Genomic DNA, 16882 nt, shown 5'->3' with positions numbered 1-16882 from the left:
TTCATTAACCGAAATATGTAACTCTTAAGGTTCGAACCCACTAGAACGTATCAGACACGGACCGTGTCAGACCATGCCAGGCACGTAAAATAACAACTATGCCCACTACACCGGATCAACAGCGGTCTATGCCAGTACATTACGCGTATGGTACGCGTATGATACGGGTATGATACGCGTATGATACGCGTATGATGCCCGGTCAGAAGTTGTTGGGAACGCGTCAGTTAGCAAGAGAATGTAGCGGTGAACTGGTTACCAACGCGGTGCATACGCGGTTACAACGGGGTTTGCAGGCGTCACGTGCCATGCAAGGAGCGTTCCGTCACAGACAAAATATACTGGCCGACAAATGTTGACCTGGACGTGCATGGCACGCTCCGTGCTTGGCCGGTGACGGAACGGTCTAATGGGTGCATTACATATCAAATGATGCAAAGAATATTTTTTTGCATGTGTCGGTACGGGCACGGTCATGGTATGATACGTTCTAGTGGGTTCGAACCTTAAGGCCCGGTTGCACAAAAGCCGGTTAAAGTTTACCCGTGATTAACTTTACGAGAACCAATCAAAGGCGTTTTTGAAAAGACGGCTTCTCTGATTGGTTATCATGGAATTAATCACGATTAAAATTTAACAGGCTTTTGTGCAAGCAGCACATAACAATGTTTATCATCAACCTTCTAGAATCCTTTTGCACTCCACTTTGATTCGAAAGACGGTTTCAACCATAAAAAATGAATTTCTTGATTAAAAATTGAAAAACCCAAATTCATGAATTAATTGAGTTGAAACTTCTCTCGCTCCCGTTACACGCATGTCATCGCAGTGGTGTGCACAAGGATTTAATCAAACACACCTAAACCAGTTCCAATTTATTCTATTATACAGTATAAAAACATTTTTATGTTTCGTCACAACTGGTCTCATTCAAATCATTAACTCTTCATCATTAATTTATATTTTACCCTTTCCTATCAATTATTATGTTTTCATAGGTTCAATTTTCTCTAAAATGTGTTCTCCTGTCAAACGTCTGTACCACGGAGTAGCAAGTTTCTCACCAAAAATATCTCTCTATTTTTGGCTTTATAAGAAACAAATAATTTCGATTTTGCAAAAATTCAATTTCTCGCTTATTGAGAAACAAATCATAAAATTGTCTCCAGTTGTTCACAACACATGTTTCTTAAGTAAACCTTATTTTCTACGAATGTGCTGCGCTATAAACATTACCACAAACTATATCACTTTCTAAGTAGCATTTATGATCAGGCTTCTCATACTAATCAACGACTTTCTTTGTAGTTACCTATAAATCTGAGATAATATGACCAACCTTTTCTTGAACAGACAAAAAACAGCTTTCTTACAATTTGTAACACATCAGAAATTGGTAAAGTAGTCCCCAAATAGCTTGGCAGTAGCCTGAGCTATCCTTTATTATAAGACAATAAAGGTGATAAATTATGATAATTATTGTGATAATATTTATGGTGAGATTCATCCCATTTCCAACTTCATAGTATGGAGAAAAAGAGTTTCATCTTGGATTATGTTACACTTTTACTTTTGAATATTACATACATTACATTGAAATGTATGTTGATAAGATATTAATGAGAAATGTGAATCTAGTCAAACAAACAAATGCAGCTTAAACTTTAATCAAGCTGAGTTTCAACAATAGTTTCTCTATCACAAATCCTAAACAAAAATGAATTTAGTAGAAATGAGTGAAGTAAAATTTAAAAATAGTGAAAAAAAAATTATACCCTTGACGGATGCAAGCATCCCTTACAATGCAAGCATCCCTTGAATAAGACCAAAAATCCCGTTCAACTAATGCTGAAATTTTAAAATAAATCCCATCAGAAAAATGCTGAAATTTGAAAATAATTCTCACCTCAGAACACAATCCAAATGATAGACTATATTATTCAACTTATAGTAAGATTCTTGTTAAGCTGTATAGCATTTAATAATTTTGATTCATTACAATCAAATCACCAAATTACATTAGAAGCGACACGAGTTTGTATTTAGCAGCAAGCTAACATACTAGGATGTGTGTCGCTACCAACCCTGACATAACCTCAAAACAGTTTCTTCCAAATGATGTTGTAGAATTGCTTCACATAACCTCAAAACTTTCTGAGGTCACAAAAAGATTTTTGTTATGTAAAAGAGAATAAATTTCATTTTCTTCTTAGTAATGTTGCAAAATTGATGGCACTTGACCTCAAAACATATTCTCCCAAGTAATGTTGTAGAATTGCTGTCACATAACCTCAAAACGGTTGGTTTCTTCCAAGGTATTTTCCAAGTAAAGTTGCAAAATTGACGTCACACAGCCTCAAAGCTGTTTCATCCAAGTGATGTTGTAAAATTGACATTACATAACCTCAAAACAGTTTCTTTCAAGGAATGTAGTAAAATTGACATCACATAACCTCAAAGCTGCTTCATCCATGGAATTTTGTAACTGATGTTGTAAAATCGATGTCAGATAACCTCAAAACATATTCTTTCAAAGTATCTCCCAAGTAATGATGTAGAATTGATGTTACATAATCTCAAAGCTGTTTCTTCCATGGAATTTTATTAAGTGATGTTGTCAAATTGACGTCACATAACCTCAAAGCAGTTTCGTCCAAGAAATGTTGTAAAATTGATAACCTCAAAAATGTTTCTTCCAAGGAATGCTGTAAAATTGCCTCAAAACACATTCTTCAAGGTTTCAACATTTAAACTTATGTACATTTGTAGAAGTAAAATTAGTTACTCAAAACAGCTTCCTCATAATTTTCTTGAGTGGCCCTGCCTTTTTGACAAGCACCGACGGCTGCTTAGGACTGCTGGCGCTAGGAGCGCTGCTGTCTTCAGAAAGGTCGGACGATGACTGAGCACGCAATGACTCTTTCCGCTTTTTGCGCACCGACTGCGCGGTCGGCATTGGTGGGTAGGAGGGGGGAGGAGGCACTGCAGTCGCGACTGGCACCACATAGCAACGCACCCCGTCAGTCCGATCCAACAGCCTCGCCAACATAACGGGCGGCGGCGGTTGAGGAGGGGGAGGCAGTGGAGGGGGTAGCGGCACTGTCGCCGCCTGTCGTCCGTTCGTCGAACTACTAGCTACTGGCGCCACCTGTCGGCTGTTCGTTGAACTAGCGGTGTCCATGTTGTTCACATGGAACGTTGTCTGTTGCTGGTCTTTCTTCTTCCGTCGTCTGCGTCGGTTTTCGGCGCGCGAATTTTTGCGACTACCATCTGGAATTAGCAGGTCCTGATGTGTTGAGCCTGCAAAAATACAAAATGAAATTAGCTGCATCTGTATAGTCAAGTTTTCCACAATTATTGAAAAACTCTGAATCACAGAAGAATGAACCCGATTTTTTAAGGAATATGTTCTATCCTTTTCTGACTTATTGCATTGTCAATTATTCACACTTGGTGTAGTTCTAAAATACTAGAGTGGAATTGACAATACAATCAGTGTTAAAAAAAATTAGGTAATCAAATCTATCAAGTAGATGCAAACTAAACAGAAAACCGTATTCACTCGGGTTGCATGACTTTTTGATCACTCTGTATTTTTCCAAACAGAAAACGGCATTTATTTGAGATACATGACTTTTCGATCACTCTGTATTTATCCAAACAGGAAACGGAATTTATTTGGTTTGCATGACTTTTCGATCACTCTGTATTTTTCCAAACAGAAAACGGAATTTATTTGGTTTGCATGACTTTTCGATCACTCTGTATTTTTCCAAACAGAAAACTGTATTCATTTGGGTTGCATGACTTTTCGATCACTTTGTATTTTTCCAATCAGAAAACGGCATTTATTTGGGTTGCATGACTTTTTGATCACTCTGTATTTTTCCAAACAGAAAACTGTATTCATTTGGGTTGCATGACTTTTCGATCACTCTGTATTTATCCAAACAGAAAACGGCATTTATTTGAGTTGCATGACTTTTCGATCACTCTGTATTTTTCCAAACAGAAAACAGCATTTATTTGGATTGCATGACTATCGATCACTCTGTATTTTTCTAAACAGAAAACTGTATTCATTTGGGTTGCATGACTCTCGATCACTCTGTATTTTTCAAATGTTTTAACAATAGCATAATATCAACATTACTGTGTATTAATCATAACTAGTTTTACTTTAAATATTGTGTGTAATGTTAATTTTGATTATGTTTAATTCTTTTTTCATTATTATACGAGGATAAGATGAATTTTTGCAATTATTATGCTGACAACAGATGAAGAAATAGAATATATCTGAAATTTAAAATGGAATGCCTATTTGTTATATTGACATAACATTGGCCATAAAAGGTTTCAAGGTTTGCATTGACTAAAAATTCATTTGAAAAATCAGATAAATTTAAGGGCTTGAAAAATGGAAATAATACTGGATGTATATCCTCACATATGAGGAAGGAAATTAGTTGTGTTTTATCACATAAATTAACAGGGAAACATCCATAAAACTCGCAATACAAGGAATCAGGCAATATGAGGTAAAATTCATATGAGGGAGGAAGTCAGCCGGGTTATTACATACATTTACATGGAAATATCAATACAATACCCACGACATCATTAAGAGAAGTTAAGAAGGGACTACACGATTTGAAAATTGATAATATATGATATGATAATATAGGAATTCAATGATAAAATACATACAATACACACAAGCATGTTGCTTTCAACACCAACCAAAAGTTTAACACTGTATTGAGGTCCACGTTATAATGGCAGTATTTGATTAAAATTGGTGTTGCTAACCTTGTCTATCATTCAATAAAGTAGGTAGCACAATCCTTTTCTAGCTCTCCAACGTAGCTAGCTCGCTTTTTTAACAGTGAAGAAGAATTCTACTTTATCATGGCCGAAACATGTCGTAAGTAAACAATTTAAAAAAAAGGTATACTTTTTTATTTCTATTCAAGAGCAGCCCTAACGAAAAAAGACGACTTCTACTTCTTATACTTAGTATAATCAAAAAAAAAAAAAATTTAATCTCTATTATGAAAATTTATTACTAAATCATTGAAGAATATAATATTTTCTTGACGAATAAAATATGAATGATAATTTTCAACAATGAACAATTAATCAGATATACCGGTATCAGCTATCTTGTATAGAAGAAAGTGGTCGGTAGAGACTCGGCAACTATGTTCTCCTATCTTTCTCCACTGCCTTTATAACATGGACCTCACTATAGTTTTAAAATGTACTGGAACATGATACCAACATTTAAGCTTAAGGATTCCCGCATATCAGTGTCAGTCTAAATTTCCAGTACAGGGGAAATATAATTTCCATTAGTTCTTATTGGATTATTCATACTCGTTCGACTGGGTTGAGTGGAAATAGTCCCATTAAAACACATTGGAATTATATTTTCACTGTATCGGACACGTAGACTAACACTGATATAAATGGGAATCCAGTTTAAACCGGCTCTAAAGCAACAGGGAATCCGAATACCTGCCTCAAGGCAAATCACAGATAATCTCCACAGACGTTCTTCATTCAAAGCCAAAGATTACTATAGAGAAACAATAGCGTAAGTAGATATCCCATGGTATAGGGCGTTTTGTCGCAACTTTTACTGTCAACTCAAGCCTATTACTGTTGATTATTGTCGAATTTTACTGTTTTGTTGGGGTGAGAGTGTATGAACGGCACAATATGAGAGACTACCAGTGTCACACAGCTTCACGGGAAAAAATTACATGAGCTACTCGGCTTGAGATAACAGTAAGAGTTGGGACATAAACGCCCTATACCATGGGATATCTACTTATGCAATTGTTTCTCTATGATATTATCCTATAGTGTGGTCCACGTTATAGTGGTAGTGGAGAAAGATAGTAGAACAACAGTGCCGATCCTCCGTCTTGTCAATGCCTTCTATCGACAGTAGCTGATACAGGTTTATTGATGTAATATTAACTGTTCATTCTCGTTTAAAATAATCAAACATATTTTATTAAGCAAGAAATTATATTTTTCAATAATTTCATAATTAAGATGAACTATTTTATTAATTATTAATTCTACATTGTTGAAAGACAATCTGGCAACAGAGCAAAGCGAGAAAGAGATAGCGCTATCTGCTTTGTTGAATGATATACAAGGATGGCAATACCATTGCTAATTAAACACTGCCATTATAACGTGAACCTCACTATAGAGGCAAGGCTTAGCAATCTCTGTGTTGTGTAAAATTTAAATTCAAATTAATTTTCAAATTTAAATTTGAATTCTGTGTAGAGACGGCTTGATATGAAGATAATGAAATGCAGATTGGTTAATGATTGACATTATTAGAATCAAAGAAACTTTTATATTGGAAGATGGTGGAGCTTCCAATACAAGTTTCATTGATTCAAATACCGGGTGTTTCAAAAAGAATTACACAAATTTAAACAGTTATATTTATTTTAAAAAATGGTGCACACAAACCAATTTTACATCAAATTACTCACATAAGTATCAAGTTTATGATGATGTATTATAAGTGTTCAATGTGCCCTCATTTTGAAGCTCGGATGACATCTAAACGTTAGTCAAATTCATCCCAGACTGTTCACAAGATGTCTGTCTTCTCACACTGTAGCTACTGCATCAGTTATCCTGGGTTTAGCTGGGTTTGAGCAGCAAAAACCCAGGATAACTGATGCAGTAGCTACAGTCCGAGAAGACAGACATCTTGCGAACAGTCTGGGATGAATTTGGCTACCGTCTAGATGTTGTCCGAGCCTTAAAAGGGGGGCACATAGAACACTTATAATACATCATCATAAACTTGATACTTATGTGAGTAATTTGATGTAAAATTGATTTGTGTGCACCATTTTTTAAAATGAATATAACTGAAATAGAAAATGTTCACTTAATAAGTTTTTATTTTTAGTCCACTGCTCCCATCAGCCCCTGAATCCAACAATAACTCTTTAAAATTGGGTAATTATTTTTGAAACACCCGGTACAATCTCAACTATCAAGGACTTGACGACAAATATTAGAGAGGTTGCACAATAGAGATTAGGGGAGTGGTACTATCGACTCTGATGTAATCATTCACGATATGTAAAAGCAACAAACAATAATTTAAATACATATAATTAAATTATGTATAACAAGTACAAAATCAACAATCCATAATTCAAATCAATCATACCATCAAAAAGTGTCTCAATTTTGTTGAAGATAGTTAGCTTGCAAAAAGAAAAGTTTAACTTTTATAATTCAGTAGAAAGAATGTGGAAAACTAATTATTTATGTTACAAATGACACTAGTAGTATAATAAAATTGATAAATAAAATACTAAGGCAATCCTTGCGTTGATTTTTCCTTCAAAATTTAGGTGACGACACAGTCCAAAAGGTAAGGATATGTTTTCACTTGTAAAATTTTTCACTAGAAACATATCTTTTGCAAACATAGAATTTTGAATTCAGTAACGCCAAACGCAGTTTATTTTGGCCAAATACTATGCATTATAATTGGTAATACAACATTTCTTAACTCATAAGTGATAGAATTCAGACATGATTTTAAATCAGTTCATACAGCAGAATAGGATTTTTTCATATACTATAATAGTAATATCACATAGATCATAATAGTAATATTACATAAGATAATCTTTTTATTCAACACAGTACACTTTATAATATACAGTTGAATAACGTCAGGTCATAAAAAGTACACAATAAAAAGCACACATGGAAGACTAGAGTAGGCCTACCTACAGACTATGCTACCTTCTATCACTAAAATCCTTCACACTGTAGTAGGTTTGTGAAACCAGGAATTTATACACTTTACTCTTAATTTTTTTTATATCAGTCGTTAAACAACTTAGCTCCAATATAAGAGGGCATTTTCTCGTACAGCTGCAGTCGGTGTTGTCTCAAAGACAGTTTATTCCTCCCTCTGGTGTTATAAGTGTGGATATCAGCAATTGTATTCAGATCAGATAAATGCTTGTGAGTGAAAATTAACAGTTTGAAGATATAAATTGATAGTAGCGTAAGTATATTTAAGTCAACAAAAGCCTGTTTACAAGAATCATTGGACTTCAGCCCCGCCAAGTAGCGGATTGTTCTTTTTTGTAGTCTAAATATTTTAAAAAAGTGTAACTCTGCAGTGCTTCCCTACAACTCTATGCCATAAGCCACATGTGAATATAACAGTGAAAAATATACCATTCTTGAAACTGACATTGGAAAAAGTCTCACAATGTTTCTGATAACAAATAAGCCTTTACTGACTTTGTCGATAATAAAATTTACATGCTCATCCCATGCGAGTTTTGAATCAAACTTCAAACCAAGTAATTCTACATACTCCGTATTGCTAATAACATCGTCCCCTATGTACAACTGAGGTTCAAAAGCGTTATTTCTTCGGCTGAAGTCGATGAGACTACTCTTCTTTGAGTTAACTGTGACGGAAAGTGAGTTGAAAAATTGAACGACTCTATTGCATATCAAGTTACAATTAATCTCCATCTCATTCAAGTTTATATGTGAAAAAATCAAAGATGTGTCATCTGCATATAAGGTCAGTTCATTAAGAGGAGCAAGTGAACAGATGTCATCTATGTGCAGTATAAAGAGAAGTGGTCCCAGTACCATTACTATTATTGGGTAACAAATATTTTGTACTTATAATTTGAAGTTATTATAGTATAGAGAATTCTGCATAAGTTTTTGCAGTCATTTATTTCAAGGCAGAAAACAAGACGGTTTCCCTGACTGTGCTTGTGATGAGAGACTACCAGCGTCACATACCTTCACGAAAAACAACGACTTGGACTACTGGTTTGAGTTAACAGTGAAATTTGGAACATATACGCCCTGCCCTATACCATGGGATTTCATACCATTAAAATGGGATTTTAAACAATTAATTTCCTATACCATGGGATTTCAATTTCTATAAAATTATAATTATAATAAACCAATAAAAGAATTTTCATTTCATTGACAACTTACTTGTGAATTACCATTGCCATATTATAGGTTTGTTTTGTGCTATCTGAAGGCATCATGAATTATATTTGAAAAGAAATAGGAGCAACTGATGAGATATGATGTTTTTCTCAATTTAGTTTCAAATATGAAAATATTAGCAGAGAGAGAAGAGTGATAGCATAAGAGGATATCCCATGGTATTATAGGGCGTTTATGTTCCAAATTTCACTGTTAACCCTAAATTAACTTGTCAACTTAAATTTCACTATGTCAAGTGACACATAACCTAGCTACATTTGGACTGTAGTATAAATTAGAATTGGAACCGTTTTGGGCTTATAAGCCTTTGGCACTATTCTGTTACTTGTGTAATTCTAAATGATTAAATAAATAAACTTAAGCCGATAGTCCTAGTAGTTCATTTTCGTGAGGCTATGTGTCGCTGGTAGTCTCTCATACTGTGCCGTTCTTACTCTGTCACTCCGCCAAAACAGTAATAATAGACAGTAGTCGGTTGTTGTCAAAAATTTGGATCATGAATCACCTACACCATTTTCTCTATGATAGAACATGATACAAACTTCTGGGATATTCCATGAAATGTTCTGAATTGTGCACATTTTCCAAAATATCTCAATAACCATTGATAATAATAGACAGTAGTCGACCGTAATCGGCTTGAATTGACAAGACATCGGTTCCAAATTAGGAACATAAACGACCTACACCACGGGATATCTTCTTGTTCTCCATTTTCTGTACAATATTGGTCTCTTTCATAACTAATGAATTATAGTAGGCGTCCCGTAGCTCTGCTTCCGTGACTTTTAAACGGCATATAGGCAAGGTAAGGTTCGCGGGGTAAAATTCTCGGCTTTGCAAAACATCAGGCTTCAGAGACCCTAGATCCCTAGATGGAGGAAGCTCCCTACACACAGATTCTTCATGAATGAGAGAGTAGCAACGTATCACCAACAAAGGAAAGAGCATGTTGAACGAATGTCAGCTGATAGGCTGTGTTGTTCTAACACACCAAAAAGCTCCTTGTGTATATTTTCGGATGCAACGCGTTGCTTTTGAGAAGATACAAAAGAGCATCTGCTGCTTATGGAAAGATACATTAGAGCTCCTTGTGTATCTCTTCGGATGCAACATGTTGCTTTTGAGATGATACAAAAGAGCATCTGTTGTTGTTATGGAAAGATACATTTTCAAAAATGGTCGATGTTTTTGAACGGGTAGTATTGTAGTGTAGTGGCCCTCCGCCGATAGGCAAAGCTAAAGAACCCGGACCATGGGATATCCCAAACAAGATACCGTATCACCACACATGATACCGTATCTACACAATATAATACAGTATCATCTCAAATTGATACAAAACACCATAATTTGGTACAACACTTTCAAACTTTGAATGAATTTTACAAACCATGGAATATATTTTACGAGTATATGCTATCTTTTATCTATGGTACAGTACCACCACACATACCGTATCAACACAATATATGATACAGTATCATCTGAACTTGATACACAACACCTCCAGACTTTGAATGAATTATACAAACCATGGTTTATGGGATACCTTCTTATGCTATATTTTTCTATGATATCATCCAGGAGTTCTCGTCTGTTCTGAGAGCGTAGTTGATGGGTAGGTATTATAAGAAGTGCTATATTTTTTCTATGATATTGGTATCTTCTATGACTAATAAATAAAAAATTCGAAAGTGATGTTGTATTGAACTCACCAGATATCCTCAGCGCCTCCTCGCTGGGACGTCGCTTTCTAAGGCGTGGATTGGGCGGATACGGCCGCGGACAACTGCCGTCCACCGAGCTCCGCCTCGCAAGTCCGCCTCCGCTTCTGCCGCCCCCACTGCCCCGCCACACCAGCCCCCTGCTCCGCCCCTCCGCCGCCTCCGGCAGCCATCGACACACCAGCAGGATCACGGCAAACACAACCACCTCGACTACTATCACAGCTCCGTGCTACCGAAAACATATGTCAATTATCATTTGGTTCACAGTGAAATTCACGTTATTTTTCTTTATTCATTCATACTTCATGTCATTGATTATTATAAAATATCATTGACAATTGACGTACAGTTCAATATATAATCGTAATGCAAACAATATGTATTAATAATTAATAACTATTAGGGCCGCTTTCCGAGCTCCGGATTTAGCTAAGTTCTAGACTTTAACTGGCTTTAAACTCTGGAGTCAGAAAATTGGCTTTCCGAGTCAGAACGTTAACGTAGTCGAGGACTTGAATAGACTCTGGAGTTTATAATTTCGCTTTCTGAGTGAAGGGCTAAGTTCAGGACTTGAATTAGATTCTCGCCTCTTTCCGAGTCGAGGATTTATCAGAAATAGTCAAGTCCAGGACTTGAAACAGCGTGATTTTAAGCCTACGACTGGGGTAGAGTTTGAATTCAAGTTCTAGACTTAACCGAGCAAACACAATTCAGTTATTGTTTTGGAGTAGATGAATAGCCAAATAAATGTCATGGAATACCTGAATTATTTGAATTAGTCCATCTAAATTCATAATTTATAGTTTGCAAGTTTATTTTGGAATAAAGCTCTTCATAATATTATGCGTAAAAAACTAACCTCATTTTACGACTGTGACATAACCTAAAAATGTTCAAGAAAAATAATACAAGGATTGCCTTGAAATTTCATCTCCCAATGTGAATATTATTAATCGATGCCATATTCAACATATTATTAATTATAATGTAACAATAATAAATTATTATTCCACTTTTTATTCCAAAATAAATGACAAGGATCAATGATAAAAATAGCATAACGTAAGATGAAATGTCTATTTTTTTATTCATGTTTCAAAAGGTTAGGTTTTGCTTTGAATTTATAGACCTAGGCTACACCATAGAACAAATCGAAACGTATTTTCACAAAATAATTGTTACAAAATAGTTTGGAGAGCATTTGAATTATCCCGCTGCAATCAGCTGTTTTCGTTTTGCTATAATGCCAACAATACAACAGCAAAATATTGTGAATTTCCCTAATGTTTACTACGTTAAAGTCCTGGACTTGAATAAGTCGAGAACTTGATAGACCCCGAAGTTTAGAACATAAAACCGTGACTCAGAAAGTCAATTTAGACCCGAGAGCTTATCTAAGTCCTGGGCTCTGTAAGTCCAGAACTTATAGATCGCGAGCTCGGAAACCGGCCCTAAGTCCAGGCAATGAATGCTCAAAAAAAACGGTATAGAGTGAAAAGTTTGGAAGACAATTTTTCACCATGCAGTTCTGTGTAGGGTAGTAAGGAGGTTAACATATCAAAAGTCCTCACCTTTTTTCAAAATTCCTTTGTCAATTGGTCTATTGTTGCAAAACTGGAGATTTCACACTCAACACTAAAGTTGCTGCAACAGTCGTAGGGAGATACGTAAAAGTGTAAAATTATACATCAAATTGAAAAGAATTTAAGGCTGGGTGTACACAGGTTAGTCAAGACGAGACTAGTCACGTTTAGTCACAATACTTATGAAGAAATGTCTAATTGCAATGACTAATCAGTGTGAGTTGCATCACAAGCAGCTATGTGAAGTATTGTGACTAAACGTGTCTGATCATGTCTTGTCTTGACTGGTGTGCGCCTAGCCTAATGTTCTAAAAGCTGATAACCAGTATGGATTTTTCCCATCGATTTTTAAAAAGATATAAGAACAAAAAAAAAAACATCAAATAGCAAGCAAACGTGTTTTTTAAAAAATGTCACACCTTCAAGAGCGGATATCTCGAAAACCATAGGAAATAATATAGAACAAGTTGGGGGATGAATATTGTAGGAAATTATGTAAACTTTAATTTTACGTGGAACAGTTATTTCCGTAAGATACATAGTTATCGAGTTATATGCGAGAAACCAAAAAATGGTCCCTCAAACCACCCCCACCCCCTTTGCACAGTGGGTAGCGGTGGGGACTTTTGATATGTTTACCTCCTTACTACCCTAAACAGAACTGCGGGGTCAAAAATTGTCTTCTCAACTTTTCCCTCTATAACCTTTCCTTGACTGGACTATATACAACATTCAACATTCTTATTATACAGGATGATTCTTAATTATGATAAAAAAAATTAATATGTGATAGAAGAGGTAAAAATAAAAAAAAAAGTTCTTATAAACATATATCCATAAACGCTTCATTAGCGAGCTATACAGAGTGAACGATTTCGCCCGGAATTCAGTTCCTCTTGTGAAATACACCGATGCTGAATTGTTTGGGGACTAGTTTTTGAAAAACGTATGCTTGATTCATATGGGAAAATTGAATAAAACTAGTCTGGAAGCTGTAGTGTGAGTAGTTTTTGAGAAAAAAGTTGAAATATGCAAAAAAATCTAAGTAGAAAAACACAGACTTCCAAGTTTGATGCCCAATAAAACAGCAAATTTTTGTGGTGTAATGTACTACATAAGAATACATTTTATTCTACTTTTATTTTAATCCAGTTCACACAGCTTACATAATCCTTTTCAGAATTATATTCTCTGCAATTTGTATTGCGAAAAATTATATGTTCACTGGTCATTAAAGAAAGTTATTGGGCATCAAACGTAGAAGTCTGTGTTTTCCTACTAAGATTTTTTGCATATTTCAACTTTTTTCCCAAAAACTACTCACACTACAGCTTCCAGACTAGTTTTATTCAATTTTTCAGATATTTTTCCATATGAATCCAGTATAAATTTTTCAACAACTAGTCCCCAAACAATTCAGCATCGGTGTATTTCACAAGAGGAACTGAATTCCAGGCGAAATCTTTCACCCTGTATAGCTCGCTAATGAAGCGTTTATGGATATATGTTTATAAGAATTTTTTTCTTATTTTTACCTCTACTATCACGTATTAAATTATTTTACCATAATTAATAATCACCCTGTATATTCCTGTAAGAGGAAGCAACAAAATTCGTTATTCTTTCAACATTAACAAAAAGAAAGAAAGAAGAAAATACAAAGCCCTTATATACAGACAACAATTCTCAAAAGAAAACTTAGCTCTATCTTACTTTAGCTTGCCAGCTATATGGACATTCATAAATAAGCCAGTTCTTAATCCTCTTTTTGAATAGGCCAAGTGACTGCGCTTCCTTTAATTGGGTTGGTAACGAATTATAAACCTTCCTACTCATGTGCTTGGTACTCAGCTTATAAAATCTTGTTCGGTGATGCTCAATTCTTACAACATTTCTCGACCTTTCTATTCTGTTCAGGAAGCTCTCCCACACTCGTTCCAGTGTGTCCTCAGTACGTATAGCCGCTTTCAAGTAATCTACAGTGATTTTTATTTGTGGGGACATTTGAAAGAGCAATTTTATCGACATGACCCCGTACTTTAGATGACTTGAAAGCGGCGTTACGTACTGAGGACACACTAGAACGAGTCAATCAATCAAACAATCATATTTATTCATCAAATGTACAAGTACATTGAATATTGTCACATACACATGTTTTCACATTAAACAGAGAAAATTAAAAGAACAAAACATCACAAAAATACAGTCAATGTCGAAATCGCATAAAATTACTCCTGAATAAATTCCTGAAAGGAGTACAAAGAGATTCTTCCCACCAGATAGTCCTTCAGATGAGCCTTAAAACATCCTTTATGTTCTATAGACTTCAAATTACTGGCAGCATTCTAAAGTATCTATCACCCATATAAGTTGTCCTCTTTTTAAAGATTTCAAAGTTATGTCTTTGAAAAATTCTTCCTGATCGTGTGTTATGACAATGTGATTTACTATTTCTTAGTTCAAAATCAGTAGATTTTCTATAGTACATTATAACATCATTAATATATTGCCCTTAAATTGTTAATATGCCTAACCGGGGGAAACAGAGTCATTCCTTTTGATTTTCATAATAATTCTTAGTGCTCTTTTTTGTTGAATTGGTATTTTATCGAGATTTCTCTTGGAAGTGCTGCCGTAGATACATAGACCGTAAGCTATATTCGAATGTATCAAATGGCTACTAAAGCGTTGAGACCGCACACATTGGACATTCGCCTAAGAGCATACAGGCCTGGGGATATTGTTTTAACCACATGACAGACGTGATTGTTCCATGACAGGTATTCTATCACTAATCCCAGGAATTTTGTGGTATTCTTTTGCCCTAAACTTTTACTTTGAAATTTTATATCTGGACATGAATCATTTGTGCTCTGGTTTGTTGAGAACGGGACCACTACCGATTTTCCGATTTTTTGGGATTCAGGAGAAGATTTCGGCTATCAAGAAAATTATTGATGGCTGCTAGACTGTTGATGGCTGAGTGTGGAAGAGCTTCTTGGATAGACTAGAAAATTTCCTCATGGAAGAAGGACGTCACCTTCCTGACGTAATTTCCTCTACATGAAGTAAATGGCATATACTCACAGCTATTTCACTCTAGTTGAATAATTTCACTCTATTATCTTGAATCTATTATCTAAATTCACTCTATTATCTTATTTCACTCTATTTCACTCTAGTATCTTGGAAAATTGATATTGTTTTTTATTTCAATAAATAAATATATCTTTCCAAAGCTGATCAAGAACACTTTATCATTTCAGACCGGGTGTTAAGGTGCTTACAGATATACGCGCCGCGAACATGAGAATTCACTATTAATCAGCTGATTATATCTGTATTTTTACAGAAACGGTAAGATACAATTATAAAAAGCTTGGCATCAGCTGATTGAAAGTGAATTGCTCATGTTCGCGGCGCGTAAATCTGTACGCACCTTAACAGAGAAATATCGAGTTTATTCTTCAAGACTTTCATTAATTAGAAAGCAGCTAATTTACACAAGCAGTAAACTGATCAACGAAATACCTTTTGATTTGGATTTCAAAATTAGTAAAAAGAGCGAGAAAGAGTGGATTAAAAGATAATATTTTTACATTAAATATAGAATTTTAATATAATTTCATTCCCTTTACTTTTATTTTATAGTGTTTTCTCGGCACAATATTTGTTGATTTTTCTGCTGTTCTAAAGTTTCTACTGTAATTATTAGTTAAACTAGGGGTACCAGGGGGGTAAAATTTTCGTGATTTGGAGGTTTTCCCATAGCCTGATTTCTAACTGATTTCGAGGTGGGTTTTCTGAGACAATCAGCCGAGAATTTTTCGTAATTTTTTGTCTTTTTTAGCTTTAGTATAATTAGATTTGAACCTAAATTTTCTCCATTATTTCGAAATCTCATGTTTTTATTTTACTGTTTTGCAACTCTCACCAGCGGACAAAGAGTTTCTTTTTGCTGGTGATGCATAGATTTTATATTTTATTCAAGTATATATATGGATAATTATGTTTATTTAATTATATTTTTAATGATATGTCATATTATAAAGAGTTTGTAATATGTCTTAAATATTCTAAATTGACAATAAATAAATTGAAATTGAATTTCTAAAATGTAAATGTTTCTCGTGGTCATCCTGCACTATCTTTCAAAATGGCGTCTCCAATCAATTCGGAGACAAGTGAATTACATTGGTTAGGTAGACCTCTAGAAAGGAGTTTGATTTGTGGGAGTGGTGGACTGACCTTGATAGCCCATGTGTTGCGTTCGTCGACGAGCGTCTCAAGCGCGGCAGTGACCTTGGCCACCTGCCCAGTCAGCTGATCGATCAGCTGTTGACTGCGCTCGGCCCGCTCGCCCCCACTCCTCAGCTGCTCTGTCACCTGCACCAGCTGCCGCTGCATCTCCTCCACCTGCCGCTTGTAGCGCCGTGACATCTCCTCCAGGTACTGCCCGCTCAGCGACATGTTACGCTCCAGCGCCTGACAAGCCACATACGTTCA

General features: G+C 35.4%; 1 protein-coding gene across 2 annotated transcripts in view; it reads right to left on the bottom strand.

Annotated features, from left to right (window-relative positions):
* Nucleotides 1-738: 738 nt before the first annotated feature.
* LOC111045445 overlaps nt 739-16882 on the bottom strand; it is a 97917-nt gene continuing 81773 nt past the window's right edge. For both annotated transcript variants that reach the window (XM_039424703.1, XM_039424704.1), the window contains 3 exons: nt 16625-16861; nt 10779-11019; nt 739-3300 (listed from right to left, as the gene is read on the bottom strand). In XM_039424703.1, the coding sequence (XP_039280637.1) occupies nt 2786-3300; nt 10779-11019; nt 16625-16861 (993 nt within the window). In that variant the 3' untranslated portion in view covers nt 739-2785. The remainder of the gene's footprint in view (nt 3301-10778; nt 11020-16624; nt 16862-16882) is intronic.

Source organism: Nilaparvata lugens, chromosome 3 (genome assembly GCF_014356525.2).
Source record: "Nilaparvata lugens isolate BPH chromosome 3, ASM1435652v1, whole genome shotgun sequence".
In the NCBI taxonomy this organism is placed as follows: Eukaryota; Metazoa; Arthropoda; class Insecta; order Hemiptera; family Delphacidae; genus Nilaparvata; species Nilaparvata lugens.
The sequence above is the reverse complement of the archived record's forward strand: the minus strand, read 5'-3'. Positions and strand labels throughout refer to the sequence as shown.